At 42.1% G+C, this 23,042-nt stretch overlaps 1 protein-coding gene across 1 annotated transcript in view; it reads left to right on the top strand.

The window, feature by feature from the left end:
* Window positions 1-23,042, top strand: part of MRPL1 (mitochondrial ribosomal protein L1) — a 110,501-nt gene that overhangs the window by 38,280 nt on the left and 49,179 nt on the right. Inside the window, exon 7 of the mRNA XM_062199205.1 lies at window positions 20,968-21,074. Coding sequence (XP_062055189.1) covers window positions 20,968-21,074 — 107 coding nt within the window. The remainder of the gene's footprint in view (window positions 1-20,967; window positions 21,075-23,042) is intronic.

The following is a 23,042-nucleotide window of genomic DNA, read 5'->3' as shown; positions in this document are numbered from 1 at the left end:
TCTCCATCTAGGTCTCCCATGTGGGTAACCAAGGCCAAGCACTTGGGCCATCTTCCACTGCCATTCCAGGAGCATTAGCAAAGAGCTAGATCAAAAGTATAAGAGCTAGGACTTGAACCCAAGGATACCAGCATCTCAGATGGTTGCTTAACCTGCTGTGCCACATCACTGGCCCTGATAGGTATTATTTAAAATAATTTTATTGTGTAAACATAACATTTGTGGGACTGTCATTGTGTTATAGCATGTAAAACCGCTACTTGCAACACTGGCATCCAACATGTTCATGTTGGATGTTCATGTTTTACCTGCTCCAATTCCAATCTAGTTCCCTGCAAATGGCCTGGGAAAGGAGCAGAAATGACTCAAGTGCTTTGGCTCCTGCCAGCCATGTAGGAAACCTGGATAAAGCTCCTGGCTTTGGTCTGGCCCAGTGTTGTTCATTGCAGCCATCTGGGAAGTAAACCAGTAGATGGAAGATCTCTCTTCTTGTGTCTCCCTCTCTCTCTCTCTATAACTCTGACTTTCATAGTAAATAGATCTTTTTTTTTTTTTTTTCTGAGATTTATTTATTTATTTGAAAGTCAAAGTTACAGAGAGGGAGAGACAGAGATATCTTCCATTCACTGGTTCACTCCCCAGATGGCTGCAATGGCCAGGCCTGTGCCAAGCTGAGGCTAGGTGCCAGGTTATTCTTTCTGATCTTCCACATGGGTGCAGGGCCCAAGTACATGGACTATTTTCCCCTGCCTTCCCATTAGCAGGAAGCTGGATTGGAAATGGAGCAGCTGGGACATGAGCTAGCACCCATATGGGATGTTCGTTTTGCAAGTGGCGGTTTTACCCACTATGTCATAATGCTGGCCCCAGGAAATAAATGTTAAAAAGGGGAGGGGGTGGCTCAGCGCTGTGGCATAGCTGGTAAAGTCACTGCTTGCAATGCCAGCATCCCTTGTAGAGGCCGGTTCAAGTTCCAGCTACTCCTCTTCCCATCCAGCTCTCTGCTAAAGTGCCTAAGGAAAAAGTGGAGGATGGCCCAAGTACTTGGGCTCCTGCACCCTTGTGGGAGACCCAGAAGAAGCTCCTGGCTCCTAGGTTCGGACTGGCCCAGCTCCTGCCATTGTGGCCATTTGGGGAGTGAAGCAGTGGATGGAAGACCTCTCCTTGTGTCTTTTTCTGTCTCTCTGCAACTCTGCCTTTCATGTAAATAAATAAATCTTAAAAAAAAATAGTTTTAAGGGGCTGGCACTGTGGCTCAGTGGGTTAAAACCTTGGCCTGAAGCACTGGCTTCCCACATATGGGCACTAGTTTGAGTCCTGGCTGCTCCACTTTCAATCTGGCTCCCTGCTAATATGCCTGGGAAAGCAGTAGAAGATGGCCCGGGTCCTTGAGCTTCTGCACCGACATGGAAGACCTGGAATAAACTCCTGGCTCCTGGCTTCAGATCAGCTTAACTCTGGTCATTGCCGCCATTTGGGGAGTGAACCAGCAGATACCAGCAGATAGAAGCCCTCTCTCTCTCTCTCTCTCTACCTCTCAATGTAACTCTTTCAAATAAATAAAATAAATATTAAATAAAGTAGTTTTTTTAAAAATGTATTTATTTATTTGGAAGTCAGAGTTACAGAGAGAAGGAGAGGCAGAGAGAGAGAGAGAGAGAGAGATCTTCCATCTGCTGGTTCACTCTCAACTGTCCACAGCGGCCGGAGCTGCACCGATCTGAAGCCAGGAGCCAGGAGCTTCTTCCTGGTCTCGCACGTGGGTTCAGGGGCCCAAGGACTTGGGTCATCTTCTACTACTTTCCCAGGCCATAGCAGAGAACTGGATCAGAAATGGAACAGCTGGGTCTTGAACCAGCGCCCATGTGGGATGCCAGCACTGTAGGCGGTGGCTTTACCCTCTACACTACAGCACCAGCCCCCAAGAGAATAGTTTTAAAATTGTTTTAGTAGATTTGTTTTCAAATTTCAACCTTAGTTAAATTAAAAAATCCTGCTAAAATTCTTTATACATATTAGCTACTGGTAACTTGCCTGGATTCTAGATCATGATATAAAACTTAAGCAAATGCAAATGGACTCTCCAGTTATTTTGTTGTACTAGTGTTTTGTTAATTTTTTATAGCCTCCATTTAATTACATATCCTTGTTAGATTTTGGCCTGAGGTTTGGTTTGTTGGGAATTTTCATGATAGTAGTGTTTGTTGTCATGGAATCAGGCCTACATTCTTTGTGAAGACCAGCAGCTGAACATGATTTAAGAAGTTAATCCAAACTATAATTGAATTTGATAAAAATATTATACTTCTTTTGTTTCTAGTTTAATTCATCCTCAAGTCAGAGCAAAACAGTGCTACATATAGTCAATTAAAACTTAAAATGAGAGTATAGCAGGCATGGAAAGCCAAGATATCATGGAAAAAAAAAAAAAAAGACCTAAATGAATGATCTCTGTGAGTGAGATCCCAGTGGAAAGAACGGGGCCTTCAAAGAAGGAGGTACCCTTCTCCGAAGGGAGGAGAGAACCTCCACTTTGACTATGACCCTATCGGAACAATATCAAAGTCAGTGAACTCTAAAGGCTTCCATAGCCCTGGCAACTCATGACTAGAGCCCAGGGAGATTACTGACGCCATGAACAGGAGTGTCAAATTGTTAAGTCAGCAACAGGAGTCACTGTGTACTTACACCCCATGCGGGATCTGTCCCTAATGTGTCGTCTAAAGCCAAGTGATGCTATGACTGGTACTGAAACAGTATTTTTATACTTTGCGTTTCTGTGTGGGCGCAGACTGATGAGGTCTTTGCTAATTATATACTGAAGTGATCTTCTGTATATAAAGAGAATTGGAAATGAAAAAAAAAAAAAACAACCTGGTGTTAAAATGGAAATGGCATAGAAAATTAATTATTTTGAAAAAAAAAATTATGTAGGATCTCTGTCTTTAATGTGCTGTACATTGCTATTTAATGCTATAATTAGTAATCCAATGGTAGTTTTTTCACTTGATGTTGCTATATGGGCAAAATGTTGAAATCTTTACCTAGTATATACTAAACTGATCTTCTGTATACAAAGAGAATTGAAAATGAATCTTTACATGAATGGAAGGGGAGAGGGAGCGGGAGGGGGGAGGGTTGCGGGCGGGAGGGAAGTTATGGGAGGGGGGAAACCATTGTAACCCATAAGCTATACTTTGGAAATTTATATTCATTAAATAAAAGTTTAATAAAAAAAAAAAAACTTAAAATGGATGAATAATAGATCTCATGCAGCAGACTTCCTGCTTTGCATGGTGAACTGGTTTTCTCTGATGTTAATTTTAGTCAACTTTATAATGATTTTACTCTGTATAACCATTTTAGTTTATCTTTGATGTTTCTAAATTATTGTTGTCGTAGCAAAATTTGGGACTGTTGTTTTTTAGTTTGAAAGGTTTTCAAATAACATTTCTTTATTCATAATAACAAAAATTTCCTGTTAAAATGTTTAGTAGGCTTTATTTCTACTTTCATAATGAATCATACCTTCCATATGCTGTGGTCAAGAACCTAAAGAATGTTTTTCAACCCACTATTTGGTTAATAAGGCACCTTAAAAAAATACAGACTGGGGGCTGGTGCTGTGGTGTAGTAGTAAAGCCACATCCTACAGTGCTAGCTAGCATCCTGAATGGGGGCTGATTTTGAGTCCCAGTTGCTGAACTTCCGATCAACTTTTCACTATGGCCTGGGAAAGCTGTGGAGGAAGGCCCAATTTGGGCCTCTGCACTGCATGGGAGACTTGGAAGAGGCTCCTGGCTCCTGGCTTCAGATCGGTCCAGCTCTGGCTGCTGTGGCCATTCAGGGAGTGAACCAGTAGATAGAAGATCTCTCTTTCTTCTCTTTGCCTCTGTAACTCTGCCTTTCAAATATATAAATAAATCCTAAAAAAACAAAACAAAACAAAACAAAAAAAACACCAGACTGGTCTTTCCCCTTTTCTAACACTTTCTTTTTACCCCACAAGATCTGTTTAACAGCACTGGCAAAAACATGTGTGTTCTTTAAACATGCAGACAAATGATTAACCTGTCAAAAATGTTAAAACAGAACACCAGATGTTCATTAGAACAAATGAAGTTTGTATTATGCATTTTCAGAGCTTATTCAGATTCCTGTTTAGGAACATTTGATTCCCCTTAAATCCAACAAGAGACTTTAGGGTAAAATAGGAATTATGCTTTGAGCAAGTGTCTGAAATTAGAAAACAAACAAGCCCCTGCAGCTGAGCTCATTACTTTCCCATTTTGTCTCCGTTTTACTAATGGGAATGGGTGGTAATCGTCTTGGCAGGATTGTATGTGCACAATTTGCAGCATGTTTAATGCTGTGATTTTATTCATTATATTTTAATTTTTACATAACCTTAGGCAAGTTGTATTTTTTCCAAATGCATGTTTGAATTGTTTTCTCAGTATTTCATTTTTATTTCATTAGCGAAAACATTTTAAAATTTCTTTCTAGAACTTCTGAAGAAATTTTATTTTGTGTATCACTGCATTCCTCAGTATGAATGCCGTCTTTAATTCTTTTGTTTATAATATAGATTTATTGATTTAATTTTTTAATTTCTAAGCTTATTATTTAGCATTTACTAAACCAAAAATACTAATATGAAGAATGTCTTCACTTGATGGAATTAATTTTCCATTATGTGTGCTAACCCCATGATATATACTATGGCATATATGGAAACTGTTGAGTTCTTTTAAATTGTTCTAAGTTATTGGCTGTTAGAGGGAAAAAGACATGACTAGTAAATTAGTTTCACTAACATGTGGTCCTCTTGCTGTGTAGCTCTTAGAATTAAACACTCATTGTCTAGTAGAATTTTTTTTTTTAATATTTATTTATTTGAAAATCAGAGTTAAACAGAGAAGAGAGGCAGAGAGAGAGAGAGAGAGGTCTTCCATCCACTGGTTCACTCACCAGTTGGCCACAACGGCTGGAGCTGTGCCTATCTGAAGCTAGGAGCCAGGAGCTTCTTCTGGGTCTCCCACGCGGGTGCAGAGGCCCAAGGACTTGAGCCATCTTCTACTGCTTTCCCAGGCCATAGCAGAGATTGGAAATGGAGCAGCCAGGACTTGAACTGGCTCCCATATTGGATGCCAGCACTGCAGGCGACAGCTTTACGTGCTACACCACAGCGCAGGTCTCTAGTTGAATCTTGTCTAAAGGATATTCACATCTGAGTAGGATACTACTTTCTTTTTTTTTTTTTTTATTTTTGACAGGCAGAGTGGACAGTGAGAGAGAGACAGAGAGAAAGGTCTTCCTTTTGCCGTTGGTTCACCCTCCAATGGCCGCCGCAGTAGGCGCGCTGCGGCCGGTGCACCGCGCTGATCCGATGGCAGGAGCCAGGTGCTTCTCCTGGTCTCCCATGGGGTGCAGGGCCCAAGGACTTGGGCCATCCTCCACTGCACTCCCTGGCCACAGCAGAGAGCTGGCCTGGAAGAGGGGCAACCGGGACAGGATCAGTGCCCCGACCGGGACTAGAACCCGGTGTGCCGGCGCCGCAAGGCGGAGGATTAGCCTAGTGAACTGCGGCGCCGGCCGGATACTACTTTCTGTACAGAAGTTTTCCTGTCATACTGGAGACTCAGGAATATTAAGATTATTGAGGTTTAATGTAAAGTATTTTAAAGTCTCAGAATAACACGTACCTCACAGTGTTGCTTGTATTGTTGAAACAATCAGAACTCTTTGGTTATACAAGTAAATATACTAAAACACAATTTTTGTGGGGTAATCAGCTTGAAAGTTCCCTAAAATTTTCCCCTTATGTATTAGTTTACTCTTTTTTAGTTTTTTAAAGATTTATTTACTTATTTGAAAGTCTGAGTTACACAGAGAGAGGAGAGGCACAGAGAGAGAGAGATGTCTTCCATCCACTGGTTCATTCCCCAATTGGCCACAATGGCTGGAGCTGGGCCTATCCGCAGCCAGGAGCCAGGAGCTTCTTCTGGGTCTCCCACTTGGATGCAGAGGCCCAAGGACTTGGGCCAATTTCTGCTTCTTTCCCAGGCCATAGCAGAGATCTGGATCAGAAGTGGAACAGCTGATTGGAACCAGCACCTATATGGGATGCGGGCACTGCAGGTGGTGGCTTTACCTGCTACGCCACAGCGCAGGCCCCATGTATTAGTTTAAAAGCTATTTGTGTGTGAAAGACTCCATCCATGATTATGTACTGTTGTAATCGCTGTGGGTGGATTATGAGTATAATACAGCTGGTTCTGTTTCTGCCATTACCTCACATACAATTTCTCAGGTCTTTGGATTCATTGTCCCATCTGTTTGAAGTGCTCTTTGCTTTTTTGCTTTGTTAGCTTTCTTATTCAAATACCAGCTAAAGAGAGAGGCTTTTAAAGCCATCTTAGTATAAGGGGTTATCACCCCAGCCCCTCTGCTTCCCATTGTCACTGTGTATTTTGTTGTTGTTACCGGAGATAGCTGCTTAGAGATTCTTGTCTTTGTGCAAGAAAGCATTCATATGTAGTAGAATAGCAGTATGCATGCTAGCTTAGTATAATGGAGAGAGTACACCTGACAGACCAGGCTGACATCTCAGTAAAGAACTGAGTTCATTTTGGGTTGGAGTTTCTGTGCTTTCCTGGAAAATTACCGGTTGGGGGTGTTTTCTAGGTGTTGAGTTCTGGAAAATCTTCCCAGGACCTTATCAGCCTCTGGTGGTGAGCAAGGGAGAGTCCTCTAAGCTGCCCCCAGGGAGAGGGCCAAAATCCATCTAACAGGGTTACTGAGCAGGAGTCATGGCTGGTCTGATTTCAGGGCTTGTTTCTTCTTGTTTCCACCTCACTTAAATTCATTTTCTTTCAAAATTCCCATTTTCCTCAAAAAAAGAAAAAAGACAAATCTCATTTTCTTTGGCCCCTCTTACACACATAGGTTAGTGTTTGTCTAGCCACCTAACATTGTTATACTTTTGTATTATTTTTAGGACTTCATCTTATATTTTGTAATGTGTGTTTGGTTCTTCCAGTTTTTTTGTTTTGTCCCTTACTGTATTCTCACGGCCCAGGATAGTGCCAGAACATAGTTGGTAGTCTGCAAATGTTTGTGCAATGAATGGACATTTAATTCAGCATTCAGCTGGTAGAAGATATAAAAGTAAACACTGAAATAGATTGTTTGCAATTTATAGTATTTTTATTACAACTGTATTTTTAGTAATTGACTATGATTTACTGTGTGCCAGGGTTGGATGTGATGGCTATGAATAAGACACACAAGGTATTTGACAACATGGAACTAATACTTTCATTTCCTATAGTAGACAAATCGGTTTGACATTAGTACTTGATAATGCCCAGATTTCTCCAGTTTTTTTTTTTTTTTTAATATTTATTTATGTACTTGAGAGGCAGAGTTACACAGAGAGAGGTCTTCCATCTGCTGGTTCACTCCTCAAATAGCTGCCACAACCAGAGCTGGGCCTATCTGAAGCCAGGAGCCAGGTTTCCCACCCCCGGTGTAGGGTCCCAAGCACTTGGGCCACTTTCTGCTGTTTTCCCAGGCCATCAGCTGGGAACTAGATTGGAAGTAGAGGAGCTGGGACTCAAACTGGCACCCATGTGTAATGCTGGCATCTCAAGGGGTGCTTAACTGACTGTGCCACAGCACTGGCCCCCAGATTTCTCTAGTAACCAAACAAAACATTGTCTGCTTTCCAACCTTCATTTGATTCACCTACCCTTTTTTTTGTTGTTGTTGTTAAAGATTTATTTATTTATTTGAAAGTCAGAGTTACACAGAGATAGAGGAGAGGCAGAGAGAGAGAGAGAGAGAGACACACAGAGAGAGAGAGAAAGAAAGGTCTTTCTTCTGTGGGTTCACTCCCCAAATGGCCGCTACGGCCGGCGCTGCGCGGATCTGAAGCCAGGAGCCAGGTGGCTCTTCCTGGTCTCTGATGTGGGTGCAGGCGCCTAAGCACTTGGGCCATCCTCCACTGCCCTCCCAGGCCACAGCAGAGAGCTGGACTGGAAGAGGAGCAACCGGGACTAGAACCTGGCACTCATGTGGGATGCTGGCGCCGCAGGCGGGGGATTAACCAGGTGAGCCACAGCACCGGCCTCCACCTATACTTTCTACCTACAATCTTGGTTCTTTCTGTTGGTTTATACCAAGTTTTTCCATACAAGTTGGCTTGAAGCTGTTGACTATGTCCATTTCCTTACCAAGTGTTATTCTTTACAGTCTTCTCTATCATAATTAAATGGAAATGTTGTCCTCAATTACAATCACATTTTTTTCTACATTCAAACGTCTATTCTTAGTGTTTTCTCTTTCTCTCTCTCTTTTTAAGATTTATTTATTTATTTGAAAGGCAAAGTTACAGAGAACCAGAGGCAGAGGCGGAGAGAGGTCTTCTATCTGCTGGTTCACTCCCCAGATGGCTGCAACAGCCAGAGTTAGGCAGATCTGAAGCCAGGAGCCGGGTCTCCCTTGTGGGTCTCTGATGCAGGTGCAGGGGCTCAAGGACTTGGGGCATATTCTACTGCTTTCCCAGGCCATAGCAGAGAGCTAGATCGGAAGTGGAGCAGCCGGGATTTGTTTGTTTATTTATTTATTTTTAAGATGTGTTTATTTATTTAAAAGTCAAAGTTACCCAGAGAGAGAGAAGGAGAGGCAGAGAGAAAGAGAGAGAGAGAGAGATAGAGAGAGAGGTCTTCCATCCTCTGGTTCACTCCCCAGATACCTGCAATGGCTAGAGCTATGCTGATCTGAAGTCAGGAGCCAGGAGCATCTTCCAGTTCTCCCACATGGATGTAGGGGCCCAAGGACTTGGGCCATCTTCCACTGCTTTCCCAGGCCATAGCAGAGGGCCAGATCGGAAGTGGAACAGCCAGGATTTGAACTGGCTCCCATATGGGATGCCAGCACTGCAGGCAGTGGCTTTACCTGCTATGCCACAGCGCCAGCCCCAGTGTTCTCTATTTTCATGAAAGTCTTGTACATGTACAATCCTAACTCATCCTTGTCACTAACTGTCCATTCATCTTCCCTAGTAAAGGAAGAAAAGAGCAGGTATATTACAATGAAGTACCTCATCATATAATTTAGTACAGGTTATGTTCACTGTGGATATTGAGAGAGTTAGAGGAAGAAAAATGAAAGGAAGAAAGGAAAAGTAGAAAAATAGAAGAGCATAAAAGCACATAAAAAGGGAAAGTAGAGAAAGGAGAGGGCAGTTCCTTAGCAATAAGGGATAGCAAAGCTATAGAAATAGCAGCGATAATTTAACATTAAACTATATTGAAAAGAAGTATAGAATACTAGTTAACATAGCTCTTAGCCTTGGCTTTACCTTGTTGTGACCTTGAGCAAATTTTAGTATTCTTTTCTTTTTTCAATTGATTGTATTTATTTGAAAAGCAGAGAGAGGGAGAGTAACAGAAGCAAAAGATACACCTCACATCTGCCGTTTCACTCCACAGATGCCCACAGTAGCTGGGGCTGGGCCAAGCTAAAGCTAGGAGCCAGCAACCCAATCTAGGCTTCTCATGTGGGTGTCAGGGACCCAACTATTTGAACCATCATCATCTGTTGCCTCCCTGGGGGTGTATTAGCAGGAAGCTGAAGTTGGGGGTGGAGCTAGGCATTGTATTCAGACACTGTGATATAGGATGCCGAAGTCCCAAGCATCTTAACCCCTGTGTCAAATGCTTTTCTCCAGAAAACTTTTAAGCATTTTTCTGTCTCCAGTTATTCTACAGAATGACTTTCATCATACCATCTACCCCATAATGTTTTTGTGACAATGTATACAGAGCATAGCACAAGCCAAGTGCTTAAAGTATACACTATTTGTGAGTCACTATTGTTACTATTGCCTCCCTACTACAGTTCTCAAGTAGCTGTTTGTTTTCCACCATTACTTTAGGAGAACTTACTCTTTTTTGTGTTTTCATATACCGCTTGTACCTTCATAACTCATTTGTTGAATAAGTGAATAGTTATGGAATGCCTGGTATGTGTATTACAGTTAATACTGAGGACTGAAAGGTGAAAAGATATATAAGAAGAGGGCAGAGAGATGAGAACAAACTCCTGCATTAACATGTAGTAAGTCTAACAGTGGAAAATGTACAAAGAACTTAGAGGAATGAGAGACTGTTTTGCAGAATCAGATTATATAAAGAACATAGTGAAATTGAGGTGTTAAGCATGAATAGGTGTATGTTTTCCTAACCTGCATGAGAAGGACATTCCTGGCAAAGAAAATGGCTTTTACTAATGCACGAAAGTATGAGAGAGCCAATTGTGTTCAGGAAGTTATAAGTAGCGCCCTATCGTTTGGTACATAAAGTGCTATCAGATGGTGGTGTTCAGTGGGGTTGGACAGTGATAGGCAGTGGGCCAGATCACAGAGGGCTTTCTGTGCCCTACCATGAAGATTAGATTTTATCCTCTGTGCATGCAGGAGCCATTGCTAGGAAGAGTGACACAAGATTTGCTTATTAGAATGAGTGTTGGAGAGATTGTGTAAGTGGTAGAGTGACCATGTGAGGAAGGTGAAGTGGTAACATCAGACAGCAGTGAGGAAGCTATTGCAAGAGTCTAGGTAAAAGATAACAAAATAAATAATGTGGTGGCGGCAGTGAAGACAGAAGAGAGTGGGTCATTGAAGAGGTGGAATTAACAGAAGCTGTTGAGTTATGAGGATAAGGGGGAGGGAAGAATCTAGAATGATTCCCTAATTTTGATAGTGAGTTTTATTTTAAAGATGAGCTATAGGAAGTGAAGCAAATTTGAGCATGATGGTTGCATCACGAGGGGAGGGGAGTAAATGGGCTGACGCAAAAGTATTGTGTATTAACGTGAAGTGGGTTGTGATAAATGGGTGCATTGTGGTCTCTAAATCAAGTAAAAAAAGCTCAGAAGGAGATAGTATGAAACTAAGAGGAACAGAAACATACTGTAGACTTTTGCTGGAAACAAAAGATGAGACTGAGTGTTTGGTCTAGAGCTTAAGATGCTGCTTGGAACACCCACGACCCATATCATAGAGCCTAGTTTCTAGTCCTTGGCTCTGCTTATAGTTCCAACTAACTTTTTTTAAAATTTATTTTTAAAGAAATATGAATTTCATAAGTACAACTTTAGGGATATAGTTGTTCTTCCCACCATATCAGCCCTCCCACCCATCTCCCACCCCTCCTCCTCTTCCCTCTCCCCTTGCCAGTCCCATTCTCTGTTAAGATTAATTTTCAATTAATTTTGAACTCAGAAGACCAACTCTATACTAAGTAAAGATTCAACAATTTGCATACACAAACACACACACACACACAAAAGTGTGACAGCTCGTTTTACAGTTAACTCTCAATACAACTCATTGAGGACAGATGTCCTGCATGGGGAGTTATTACACAGTGACTCTTGTTGTTAACTCTGATGTATGACGTCAGTGACCATTTGATGCTCTTGACATGAGCTGCCTACGCTACGGAAGCCTTTTGAGTCCACAAACACTGTCAGTATTTGGACAAGGCCATAAGGAAAGTGGAAGTTCTCTCCTCCTTTCAGAGAAAAATACATCCTTCTTTGATGGCCACTTCTTTCCACTGGGGTCTCACTCACAGACATCCTTCATGTAGAACATTTTTGCCACAGTGTCTTGGCTTTTCTTGCCTAAAATACTCTTATGGGCCTTTCAGCCAGACCAGGAAGCCTTAAGGACTGATTCTGAGGTCAAGGTCCAACTTCCTCTTACTGCACACCCTGAGAGGCAGCAGGTAATGGCTCAAGTAGTTGGGTCATTGTCACTCATGTGGGAGACCTGGACTGAATTCCTGGCTCCCAGCTTTGGCCTGGACCAGCCTCAGCTGTTATGGGCATTTGGGGAATGTACTAGTGGATTCAAGTTCTCTCTCTGCGTCTGACATATTCTGTCTCTCACTGGCCTATAATTTAAAAAAAAAAAAAAAAAAAAGATTGCTGTAAAGGAGGGGCAGAGAAACACACAATATAAGATAAATAGAAAACATATATTGAAGACCTAAATTCATCCATATCAGTAGTTCTGTTAATTGGAAATGGATTGCACATTTCATCCACAGGCATAGTTTACCACTGTTGCAGAAGCAGTCCAAGTTAAACTGAATATATTGAAGGCACCTTTATATTCAAACACACAAAAAGGCTGAAAGCAAAATGATGGGTGAAGATATGTCATGAAAACAGTAATCAGTATAGAGTGGACTGGTGATACCAATACCAGCAGAATTGACTTTTAGGTCAAGGAATATTACTACAGAAAAAGATAGATATTCTATCATAGTAATAGCACATACTCATCTGAAAAAGAGAGCTTCAAAATACAGGAAGCCAAAACTGACAGAATTGAAAGGGGAAATAGACTATTCATGAAATATGGTTGGAGATTTTAATATTTTTCTCAGTCACTGATAGAACTTACAGACAGAAAATCAATTAAAGATTTGAGTAACACTGTCAACCAACATGCCTAATTTGTATCTATAGAGTGCATCACTCATCAATAGCAAGTGTTAGTGTTGGACACTTACCATGGTACACCAGTTGCTGGGTTATAAGGCAAGCCTTTAAGTCTTACATTTATTATTTAAAAGAATTGAAGTCATACACAGTATGTCTTCTGTTCATAACTAAGTTAAATTAGAAATCATTAATCATGAAAAATATCCACATACATTAAAATGAGAGCACATGCTAGTAAATAACTCAAAGAAGAAATTAGACAAAGCCTTCCATGAGTGCCAGTGAAAACACAACACATCAAAGCATGTGAGATGCAGTTGAAGTAGTTCTCAGAGGGAAATCTTAAGCTTTAACGGCTAAATTAGGAAAGAAGAATGGTTTAAAGCCATTGTGCTAAGCTTTTATCTTAAGAACCTAGGAAGTAAACAACAAATTAAACCCAAACAAAGTAGAAGCAATACAATGATAAAGATCAGAAGAGAAGACATTGGAATGGAAAGGACAAATAATAGAAGAGAAGCAATGAAAACAAAACTGGTTCTTTGAAAAGATCAGTACAGCTGAAACACTTAAGTGACACTAATTAAAAAAAAAAGAGGAAAGACAAAGATTATCAGCATCGGGAATGAACTAAGAAAATGACAAGACAAGCTGTTGATTGGAGAAACATATGCTGCACATACAAGTATGCATGGATTTCAATTTTTTTGCATCAAAATAAACTTATCTTCATTTTCCATAAAATTTTTGAAGTAGCTGCTTATTGTAACAAGCCCCTGAAAGCAGAACATATAAAGAAGTCTTAGAACTTAGCAAAACTATCAACCTGATTGTTATTTTTATTTTCTTTAAAAATTTATTTATTTATTTGAAAGGCAGAATTACAGAGAGGGAAAGAAGGGGGAGAGAGAGAGAGAGAGAGATCTTTGTTAGGAAAATGGAGCAGTCTTATCTATGGCACGATCTACACCCTGACACGATCCTAGGCTCTAGCCCCTGCCGCCATTGCTGGGAGCCAGGTGGCCACATGGCCCAACCACTGGTGTCAAGCTCCACCCTCATCCTAATAGGATTCACTGCTTCTGCTTCCCTTCCTGCCCTCCAGCAAAGTTTCAAAAGGACCTGTTCCTGAACACGTGGCTCTCTCTCTTGCTCTCCTCTCTTACTCTCCTCTCTATTTCTCTCTCTCTCTCTCTTTTTTTTTTTTAATATTTATTTGACATGTAGAGCTATAGACAGAGAGAGAGAGACAAGAGAAAGGTCTTCCTTCTGTTGGTTCACAGCCGGCACTGCACCGATCAGAAGCCAGGTGCTTCCTCCTGGTCTCCCATGCAGGTGCAGGGGCCCATGCACTTGGGCCATCCTCCACTGCCTTCCCTGGGCCACAGCAGAGAGCTGGACTGGAAGAGGAGCAACCGGGACTAGAACCCGGCCCCCATATGGGATGCTGGCACCGCAGGCGGAGGATTAACCAAGTGAGCCACGGTGCCAGCCCCTCTCCTCTCTCTTCTCTCTTGCCTCTGCTCCTCTTTCCTCTCCCTTGCTCGCTCGCTCTCTTCCTTTCTATCTCCTGACCTCTGTCTCTCTCTTGTGTTCTCCTTCTCCCTCTTTTCCTTCTTCGCCCCTTCTCTCCAGTCTGTTGGGTATTCTCCAATATACCCTTTTCCTTACTCTGGTGTTTGGTGTGTTTTGTGGCTGCCTTACAATCTTCTATCTGGTTCACTCCCCAGGTGGCTGCAATGGTCTGGGCTGAGCCAGAAGCTTCATCTGGGTTTTTCATGGGCCATCTTCTGCTGCTTTGCCTGGGCCGTTAGCAGGGATGTGGATCGGAAGTGAAACAGCTAGGACCCAAACCTGCACCCATGTGGGATGCTAGCGTCATAAGCAGTGGCTTTACTCACTACGCCACAAGGCCAGCTCCAGCCTGATTTTTTTTTTTTTTTTACAGGCAGAGTGGACAGTGAGAGAGAGAGAGGCAGAGAGAAAGGTCTTCCTTTTGCCGTTGGTTCACCCTCCAATGGCCGCCACGGCCGGTGCGCTGCAGCCGGCGCACCGCGCTGATCCGATGGCAGGAGCCAGGTGCTTATCCTGGTCGCCCATGGGGTGCAGGGCCCAAGGATTTGGGCCATCCTGCATCTGCACTCCCTGGCCACAGCAGAGAGCTGGCCTGGAAGAGGGGCAACCGGGACAGAATCCGGTGCCCCGACCATTACTAGAACCCGGTGTGCTGGCGCCGCAAGGCGGAGGATTAGCCTGTTGAGCCACGGCGCCGGCCATCCAGCCTGATTTTTAAAAAGAAGGGCAGTGGGGCAGGTTTTACTGTAGTGGTTAAGAGGTTAAGATTCTGGTTGGGATGTCTGTGTCCTGCATTGGAGTGTCTGGGTTTGGAGCTCTGCTCCAGTTCCTGACTCTGGCTTCCTGCTGGTGCTCAAGTGACTTGAGTTCCTGCCACCCAAGTGAGAGATCTGGATTTTGTTCCTGGCTTCCAGCTTTGGCCCAGCACCATCTTAACTGTTTCAGGTGTTTGAGGTATGAATTGCTAGATGAGAGCGTGCCTGCATACTCTTTTTCTCTTCTCTAATAAATAAAATTTAAAAAAAGTTAAGAGGGTGACAGGATCAGGCCTTTGCAAAATAATATGTATATATTTGCAAACATATGTATAAACAAATATATATATATTTGCAAATATATAGGTGATTAAGCACCTGAAATGATCTTAAACATCTTGGCTACTAGAGAAATACAAAGTAAAGAGAAAGACAAAAGAAAATACAAAGGTAAAGTTTGATTTGTACTGTTTTATGATGGAATTGGCTTAAAATGTAAGTCTGCATCAACTCTAATCTATCATCTTTTCTAAAATTTTTTTGAAGATTTATTTTATTTATCTGAAAGAGTTACAGAGAGAGGCAAAGAGAGAGAGAGGCCTTCCATCTGCTGGTTCACTCCCCAAATGGCCTCAACAGCCAGAGCTGAATTGATCCGCAGCCAGGATCCAGGAGCTTCTTCCAGGTCTTCCATGTGGGTGCAGGGGCCCAAGGGTTTGGGTCATCCTCCGCTGCTTTCCCAGGTGCATTAGGCAGGGAGCTAGATTGGAAATGGAGCAGCTGGGACTTGAACTGGCGTTCATATGGGAAGCTGGCACCGCAGGCCAAGGCTTTAATCCACTGTGTTATAATGCCAGCCCTTCTGAAAGTTTCCTCTTTTTTTTTTTTTTTTTCTTTTAAAGGAACCAGAATTTTTTTTTTTTTTTTTTTTTTGAGATTTATTTATTTGAAAGGCAGTTACAGAGAGGCAGAGGCAAAGAGAGAAAGAGAGGTCTTCCATTTGCTGGTTCACTCCTCAAATGGTTGCAACGTCTGGAACTGGGCTGATCTGAAGCCAGGATCTTGGAGCTTCTTCCCGGTCTCCCATGCAGGTTCAGGGGCCCAAGGACTTGGGCCATCTTCCAGTGCTTTCCAAGGTCATAGCAGAGAACTGGATCAAAAGTGGAGCAGCTGGGACTCGAACCAACGTCCATGAAAGTTTTCTTTTTAAGATTTATTTACTTGAAAGTCAGAGTTACACAGAGAGAGGAGAGGCAGAGAGAGAGAGAGAGGTCTTCCATCTGATGGTTCACTTCCCAATTGGCCACAATGGCCGGAGCTGTGCTAATCCGAACTCAGGAGCCGGGAGCTTCTTCCAGGTCTCCTCTGTGGGTGCAGGGGCCCAGGGACTTGGGCCATCTACTGCTCTCCCAGGCCATAGCAGAGAGCTGGATCAAAAGTGGAGCAGCTGGGTCTTGAACTGGCGCCCATATGGGATGCTGGTGCTTCAGGCCAGGGTGTTAACCCACTGTGCCACAGCGCTGCCAGCCCCAGTTTCTTATTTCTAATTGTAAGCTATTTTTTTTTTTTGATGTTCTATCAGTACCTTAATTCAATATTTTAATGTGGAACTATTTTTCATTCCTTCTTAAGTCCTATTCTTTCCTACTTCATTACCATTGCATCATCACAAGGATATTAGACTCAAAATTATGAAGTCATTTATTTGTTCATTCTTCAAACAAACATTTATCATAGTTACTAATTACCTGCCTGCCTCTAGTGGAGAAATCAGGTAGGTGGCTAGAAATCATGAGAGACTGTGGCCAGAGATACATGTTAAGCAATTAGAAATGGCTAAATGGTATTTAAGACCATGTGTCTGGATGAGGTCACTTAGGGAGATGTGCATGAATAGAATATGAGAGATCAGATGACTGAGCCCTGGGTAGTTCAAACTTTGGAAGTCAGCTAAGTGAGGGTGATGCTTAGCAAATGAGAATGGGATGGAACAGCCAATGACAGCTGTTTCCAGGGAGAAGTCAAGATATTCTAAGGACTTGAGCATTTGGTGCAGTGACTTAAGATGCTACATGGGGCGCCTGCATCCCATATCAGAGTTCCTTTGCTCAAGTCCTAGTTCTACTTCTGTTTCTAGCTTCCTGCTAATGCAGCTCTGGGTGGCAGCAGATGATGGCTCAAGTACTTGGGTTCCTGCCACCTGTGTGAGAGACCTGATATGAGGTACAAACTCCTGGCTTCTGCGTGCCCCACCCTGGCTATGGTGGGCCTTTGGAGAGGGAACCAGTGAAGGGGAGATCTTTCTCTGTCTTTCTCTTTCTCTCTGACTTTCAAATAAAAGAAAAATATATTTTGAAAAATATTTTGAGAAAAAGAGAGACACTCTAAACTTCTGCTGATAGGTCAGGTCAGAGAAACATGAGCAATGGCTTGGATTTGCTTGACAAAAATTTTTCAATGGAGTAATAAAAATGATAACTTGATTGAACTAGGTATAATAGAAAATGAGAGGAAGTAGAGAAAGAAAAAAATTGTTTTTTAAAAAAATAATTTATGCCCTTTTTGTTTTTGAAGAGATATAATTTATTTGAAAGGCAGAGTTACAGAGAGAAAGAGAGGGAGAGATAGAGATTTTCCATCTGCTGATTCACTCCACAAGTGGCCATAATGGCCGGAGCCAGGCTGATGTGAAAACAGAAGCTGGGAACTTCCTCTGGATCTCCCAAGTGGCTACAGGGACCCAAGTATTTGGGCCATCTTGTGTTGCTTTCCCAGGCACATTAGCAGAGAGCTGGATTGGAAGAGGAGCAACTGGGATTTGAACTGTTGCCCATATGGTATGCTCGTTCTGCAAATGGTGGCTTTACCTGTAATCTATGCCACAGCACCAGCCTCAAGAACTTATGTTCTAATGTGAAATCATAGGAGATTTGCTTTTTTTTCCTTTTTAGGGTGGCAGATTTGATACCAAGTTTGTACGCTAAGAAAGATTATCTCAGAAAGCAGAAAAAGTTGATCATGTAGAGAGAAGGGCGGGGCGGTGCTGCTTTCTGGGTGAACATTGGTCAGTTCAGGGTGTTGCTGTGGATTTGTTCTGAGAGGAGCGTGGTGGGGCAAGAGGTGCAGAGTCACCACACAGACCCCGGGAGTCGGGTGAAAGCAGGCCAAAGGCAAGCAGCCTGCAGACTTGTTTATTTCAGTTGATACAGCAGCTTATATAGCCGAGGCAGCCAATTTGGTCAAGGGGCAGTTTATGCCCTAACCAATCACAGCCTGTTGCCAGGCATGCGCCGTTGCCAGGTGGTTTCCCAGTTGGTTTTTGAAGCCATTCCTGAGTAACTGATGCTCGCTTGCCAGCAGCCTTCTTGGCATGGCCTTCTCATTCCACCACATCAGGGCACAGATGAGAGGTGGCCTTTGGTAGAAGCATAGATAGTTCTTCTGTAACGTCAGGTCAGAACGCAGTGTTTGGGTGTGGGTTCTGGTCAGTTACTGATTAATTTTTTTAAAGATTCATTTATTTATTTGAAAGTCATAGTTACACAGAGAAAGAAGGAGAGACAGAGAGAGAGAGAGAGAGAGAGAGGTCTTCCATCCACTGGTTTACTCCCCAATTGGCCGCAATGGCTGGAGCTGCACCTGTCTGAAGTCAGGAGCCAGGAACTTCTGGGTCTCCCACACAGGTGCAGGGGCCCAGTGACTTGGGCTGACCTCCACTGCTTTCCCTGGTTATAGCAGAGAGCCAGATTGGAAGTGGAGCAGCTGGGACTTGAACCAGTGCCCAATTGGGATGCTGGCACTGCAGGCGGCTGTTTTACTTACTACACCACAGCACCGGCCCCCTGAGTAATTCTTGAGCTCTCACTGCATACAAACCCCTGTTCTTATTAAAAATATACCTTTAAAAATAATGAAGTTTAAATACAGGTAGTTTAACCGATGTATCTTTTTGGAATACCACTGTTAGCAGCTTACTGTTTATTATTATATTCTGTTGAAAAACTTAGTATTTTCCAGTAATTCTTCCATTTGCATGCATCTCTTATCTCTTAACTAGATTGTAAGCTCCTCGAGGGTAATTGCTTTCATTTATAGCTGAAATGCTCCTGAGTCCTACTGAACAAGTCCTAAAATAACTTGGGAGTAGCACATGCTGTGGGTACACTGTGCATGCCATGTCACGAAATCTGCACATTGACTCCTGGAGGGAAGACCTGGTGGAGGCACAGTGACAGTGGCATCTCTTTAGTGGTACATTATTGATTTATGTTCCTTACCCTTCAAATGATTAACAGTTTCAATGCATAGAATTTAAAGTTTTCAAGTTAAATTATAGTATACTAGAATATTAAGCATATATATTTTGTGTATTAAATTTGAGTTAAATAATGACTGAAACATAGGAGAGTATAATTTATTTTTGGAGTCACTTGTATGTTTTGAAAATTCTTACTCTGTTTTTCTCTACCCTAATAGAAGACAAAGCGACGTTAGAATGCAATAAATTAAATTTTAGTTCTTGATGTTTCTTGTACCAATTTCTATAACTGTGCATAATGAACTGCCTCAAGATTGTATCACTCATTATGATGTTTCCACTGCTAAATCTTTGTTGCTTTCTAGTTTTTTGATTTTATGGTAAAGCAAGTCAGACAAATTCTGCACAAAGGTAGTAGAAATTCCTTTTTCTTTTTTTAAAGATTTATTTATTTGAAAGAGATACAGAGAGGGGAGGGGGAGAGAAAGAGAGGGAGGGAGAGACAGAGAGAGAGAGAGAGAGACCTTCCCTCCTTTGGTTCACTCCCCAAATGGTTGCAACAGCTGGAGCTGGGCCAATCTAAAGCCAGGAACCAGGAGCTTCTTCCGGGTTTCCCACATGGGTGCAGGGGCCCAAGGACTTGGGCCATCTACTGCTTTCCCAGGCCATAGCAGGAGCTGGGTCAGAAGTGGAGCAGCTGGGCCTCGAACTGGCAACTCATATGGGATGCCAGCACTGCAGATGGAGGCTTAACCTTCTATGCGACAGTGCTGACCCCTAGAAAGTTCTTGAAAGATTCCAAGATTGTGGGCTGGCGCTGTGGCTCACTTGGCTAATCCTCCACCTACGGCGCCAGAATCCCATATGGGCGTTGGGTTGTAGTCCCAGTTGCTCCTCTTTCATTCCAGCTCTCTGCTGTGGTTCAGGAAGGCAGTGGAGGATGGCCCAAGTGCTTGGGTCCTGCACCTGCATGGGAGACTAGGAGGAGGCGCCTGGCTCCTGGCTTTGGATTGGCACAGTGCGCTGGCCGTAGTGGCCATTTGAGGGGTGAACCAACGGAAGGAAGACCTTTCTCTCTGTCTCTCCCTCTCACTGTCTGTAACTCTACCTGTCAAATAAAAAAAAAAAAAGATTCCAAGATTGTACTAGTAGTTTTCATAATAAAATATTTTATAGATTTTAATTTTTATCTCTTTTTAAAGTATGATATCAGCATTGCATATATTTATTTATATCTATCATGATGTAACCATCTTACTACAAACTTTGTGACTAAAAACAACACATGCTTATTATGTCATCATTTCTGTGTGTCAAGAATGTATATACAGCTGAGCTCAGTCCTCGGATTACCAGTCTCACAAAACTGCAGGTACCATGTTGGCTGGGGCAGTGATCTTATCTGAGACTTGCCTGGGGATGGACTACTTCCAGAATCATATGATTGCTGGAAGAATTCGGTTCCTTGCAGGCTGCTGCACTGAAAGCTTTAGTTTGTTGCTGGCTGCCAGCCAGCCTGAGGCTGCTTTCAGCTTGTTGCTCCATGATCCTTTCCATGTGGCAGCTTGCAACATTCTGGCTTTGCTTTTTTTCTAGCTAGTAAGGAAGTTCCTCCCAAGATAGCATCCCAGTCTCACGTAACCTAGTCATGTCCACATCATCATTCTTGCTTGGAAGCTGCAGGTCTCATCTCTACATTCAGCGGGAGGAATGCATACACCAGCACCAAAACAGATCTGTGTGCCCCAGTGTGTTTGCTGTGTCTTCACAAATGTGATACGTGTTCATCTGACTGAGTATTTTTGGTGCTTGTTCAGATACAAGTGATAATTTTGGACTTTTAATTTTTCTAACCAGATTCCATTGGCCGCGACATTCCCAAAATGCTTGAATTATTTAAAACTGGACATGAAATTGAGGTAGATGAAGAAAGGGAGAACTTTCTCGAGACCAAAATAGCAACAGTAAGTGATGGTGGAAATGATCAGACAATCCTCTTTTCTTCTTTGTACAAGTTACTCATTAATTATTTATCACATTATAATATACCCATCATTTGAACTTGTTCTTGGCACTAGCATTAGGGGTGACACAAAATATACACATAGATAGTTTTTAAAATTCTGTTTATGAAACTCATAAATATTAATGATACTTGAGAATTTCCTCCTCCCAGAGTTATGTGCTATTCACTCACATTCACAGTCGACCCTTGAACAGCCTGGGTTTAAATTGAGTAGGTCCTTTAGTATGTGGATGAATTTTTGAAAGATTTGTAGCAAGTTGAAAACTTAAAAGTGTGTAGCCTAGAAATGTCAAAAAAATTAAGTAAAAGGTGATGAGTGTACATCATATATGTAATAATTTATCATTTACTAGTATAAAATATATACAAATCTATTATAAGAAGTTAAAATTTATCAAAACTTATACACAGGCTGTTCATGGCATAATCAATAGAAATATAAACAAGTGTAAAGATGCAGTATTAAATCATAACTGCATAAAACTAACTATAGGACATACTCTGTTACTATAGTAATTCCCTAGCCTCCTCCTGTTTGCTCAAGTGTTGCAGGTATCCCTTTAAAACACCAGTGACATGCCAATAAATTGCTTATTGCAATAAAAAGTCATTTTCCATGTTTCTAGCGTATTTCTTACTGTATATAATATGTATAACATACAAAACTGACTGTAAGCCTACATAATTGGCTGTTCATGTTATTAGCAAAGCTTCTGGTCAACAGCAGACTCTGAGACTCTGAGTAGTTAAGTTTGGGGGGGGGTCAAAATGTATATATTTGTGAATTTTCAGCTGTGGGTGGATGGGTGCTTCTACGCATACATTACCCCTCTCCCAATTCCTGAGATTGTCCAAGGGTCAGCTGTCTCTGTATACAGTTATCCTTTTTTATTCCTTTTTTATTTATTTTTGTTCTCTAATATTTTAAGCTTATTGAGAATACTGGCTAAATCTTGCATATTCCCTGTGAAACATTGCATAATGCTGAATACATAGTGGGCATGTAATATAGCTGTAGTAGAGTTGAGTAGTTTATTTTATTTTAAGCATTTGTGTCTGATTATCTTTGTATTTTTAAAATTGCTTGTCTACTTAAAGCTGATGCTGGAAATTGGTCTCCAATGCTAATTATAGGATCCAAATACAGGAATGTCAGATTTATAATGCTTTTTTTTTTTAAATAAAATAAATAAGTAGTAAAAATGTTAAGGTTTTTCACAAATAAGCACCTTATACTAAAGGATCTCAAAAGTACATGTTGATTTGCAAAATTTAAAGAGTGCCTAACTAGGGTCAGATGCCTGTCTAGGCACTATTTATATACACTATTTTTATCCTTAGTCCTATGAAGGTAAAATTATCACATCCATTTTAGATGAAGGCATGGAAACCCAGAGAGCTAAAAATTTGTAAGGCTAGCGTGAAGCAGAACAGATAATTTAACCGTGGCAGTCACCTCAGGAGTGGAGGGAATCTTGTCTCTTGATTGGAATTATTTGACTAGTTATAATTCTTCCTCTTTCTCTTCCCATTTTTGCTCTTAAGAGACATTCTATATCATAGCTAGCCATTAGTAGTCCAGACTAATTAGGTGTGTCCACTGCAAAGCATTGAAATATAGAAAAAGCACCCAACTAGTTTTTTTGTTTTGTTTTGTTTTGTTTTGTTTTGACAGGCAGAGTGGACAGTGAGAGAGACAGAGAGAAAGGTCTTCCTTTTGCCGTTGGTTCACCCTCCAATGGCCGCTGCGGCTGGCGCGCTGCGGCTGGCGCACTGCGCTGATCCGATGGCAGAAGCCAGGTGCTTCTCCTGGTCTCCCATGGGGTGCAGGGCCCAAGGACTTGGGCCATCCTCCACTGCACTCCCTGGCCACAGCAGAGAGCTGGCCTGGAAGAGGGGCAACCGG

The sequence above is a fragment of the Lepus europaeus genome, chromosome 8 (assembly GCF_033115175.1).
Source record: "Lepus europaeus isolate LE1 chromosome 8, mLepTim1.pri, whole genome shotgun sequence".
NCBI lineage: Eukaryota > Metazoa > Chordata > Mammalia > Lagomorpha > Leporidae > Lepus > Lepus europaeus.
This window is presented reverse-complemented; position numbering and strand designations above follow the sequence as displayed.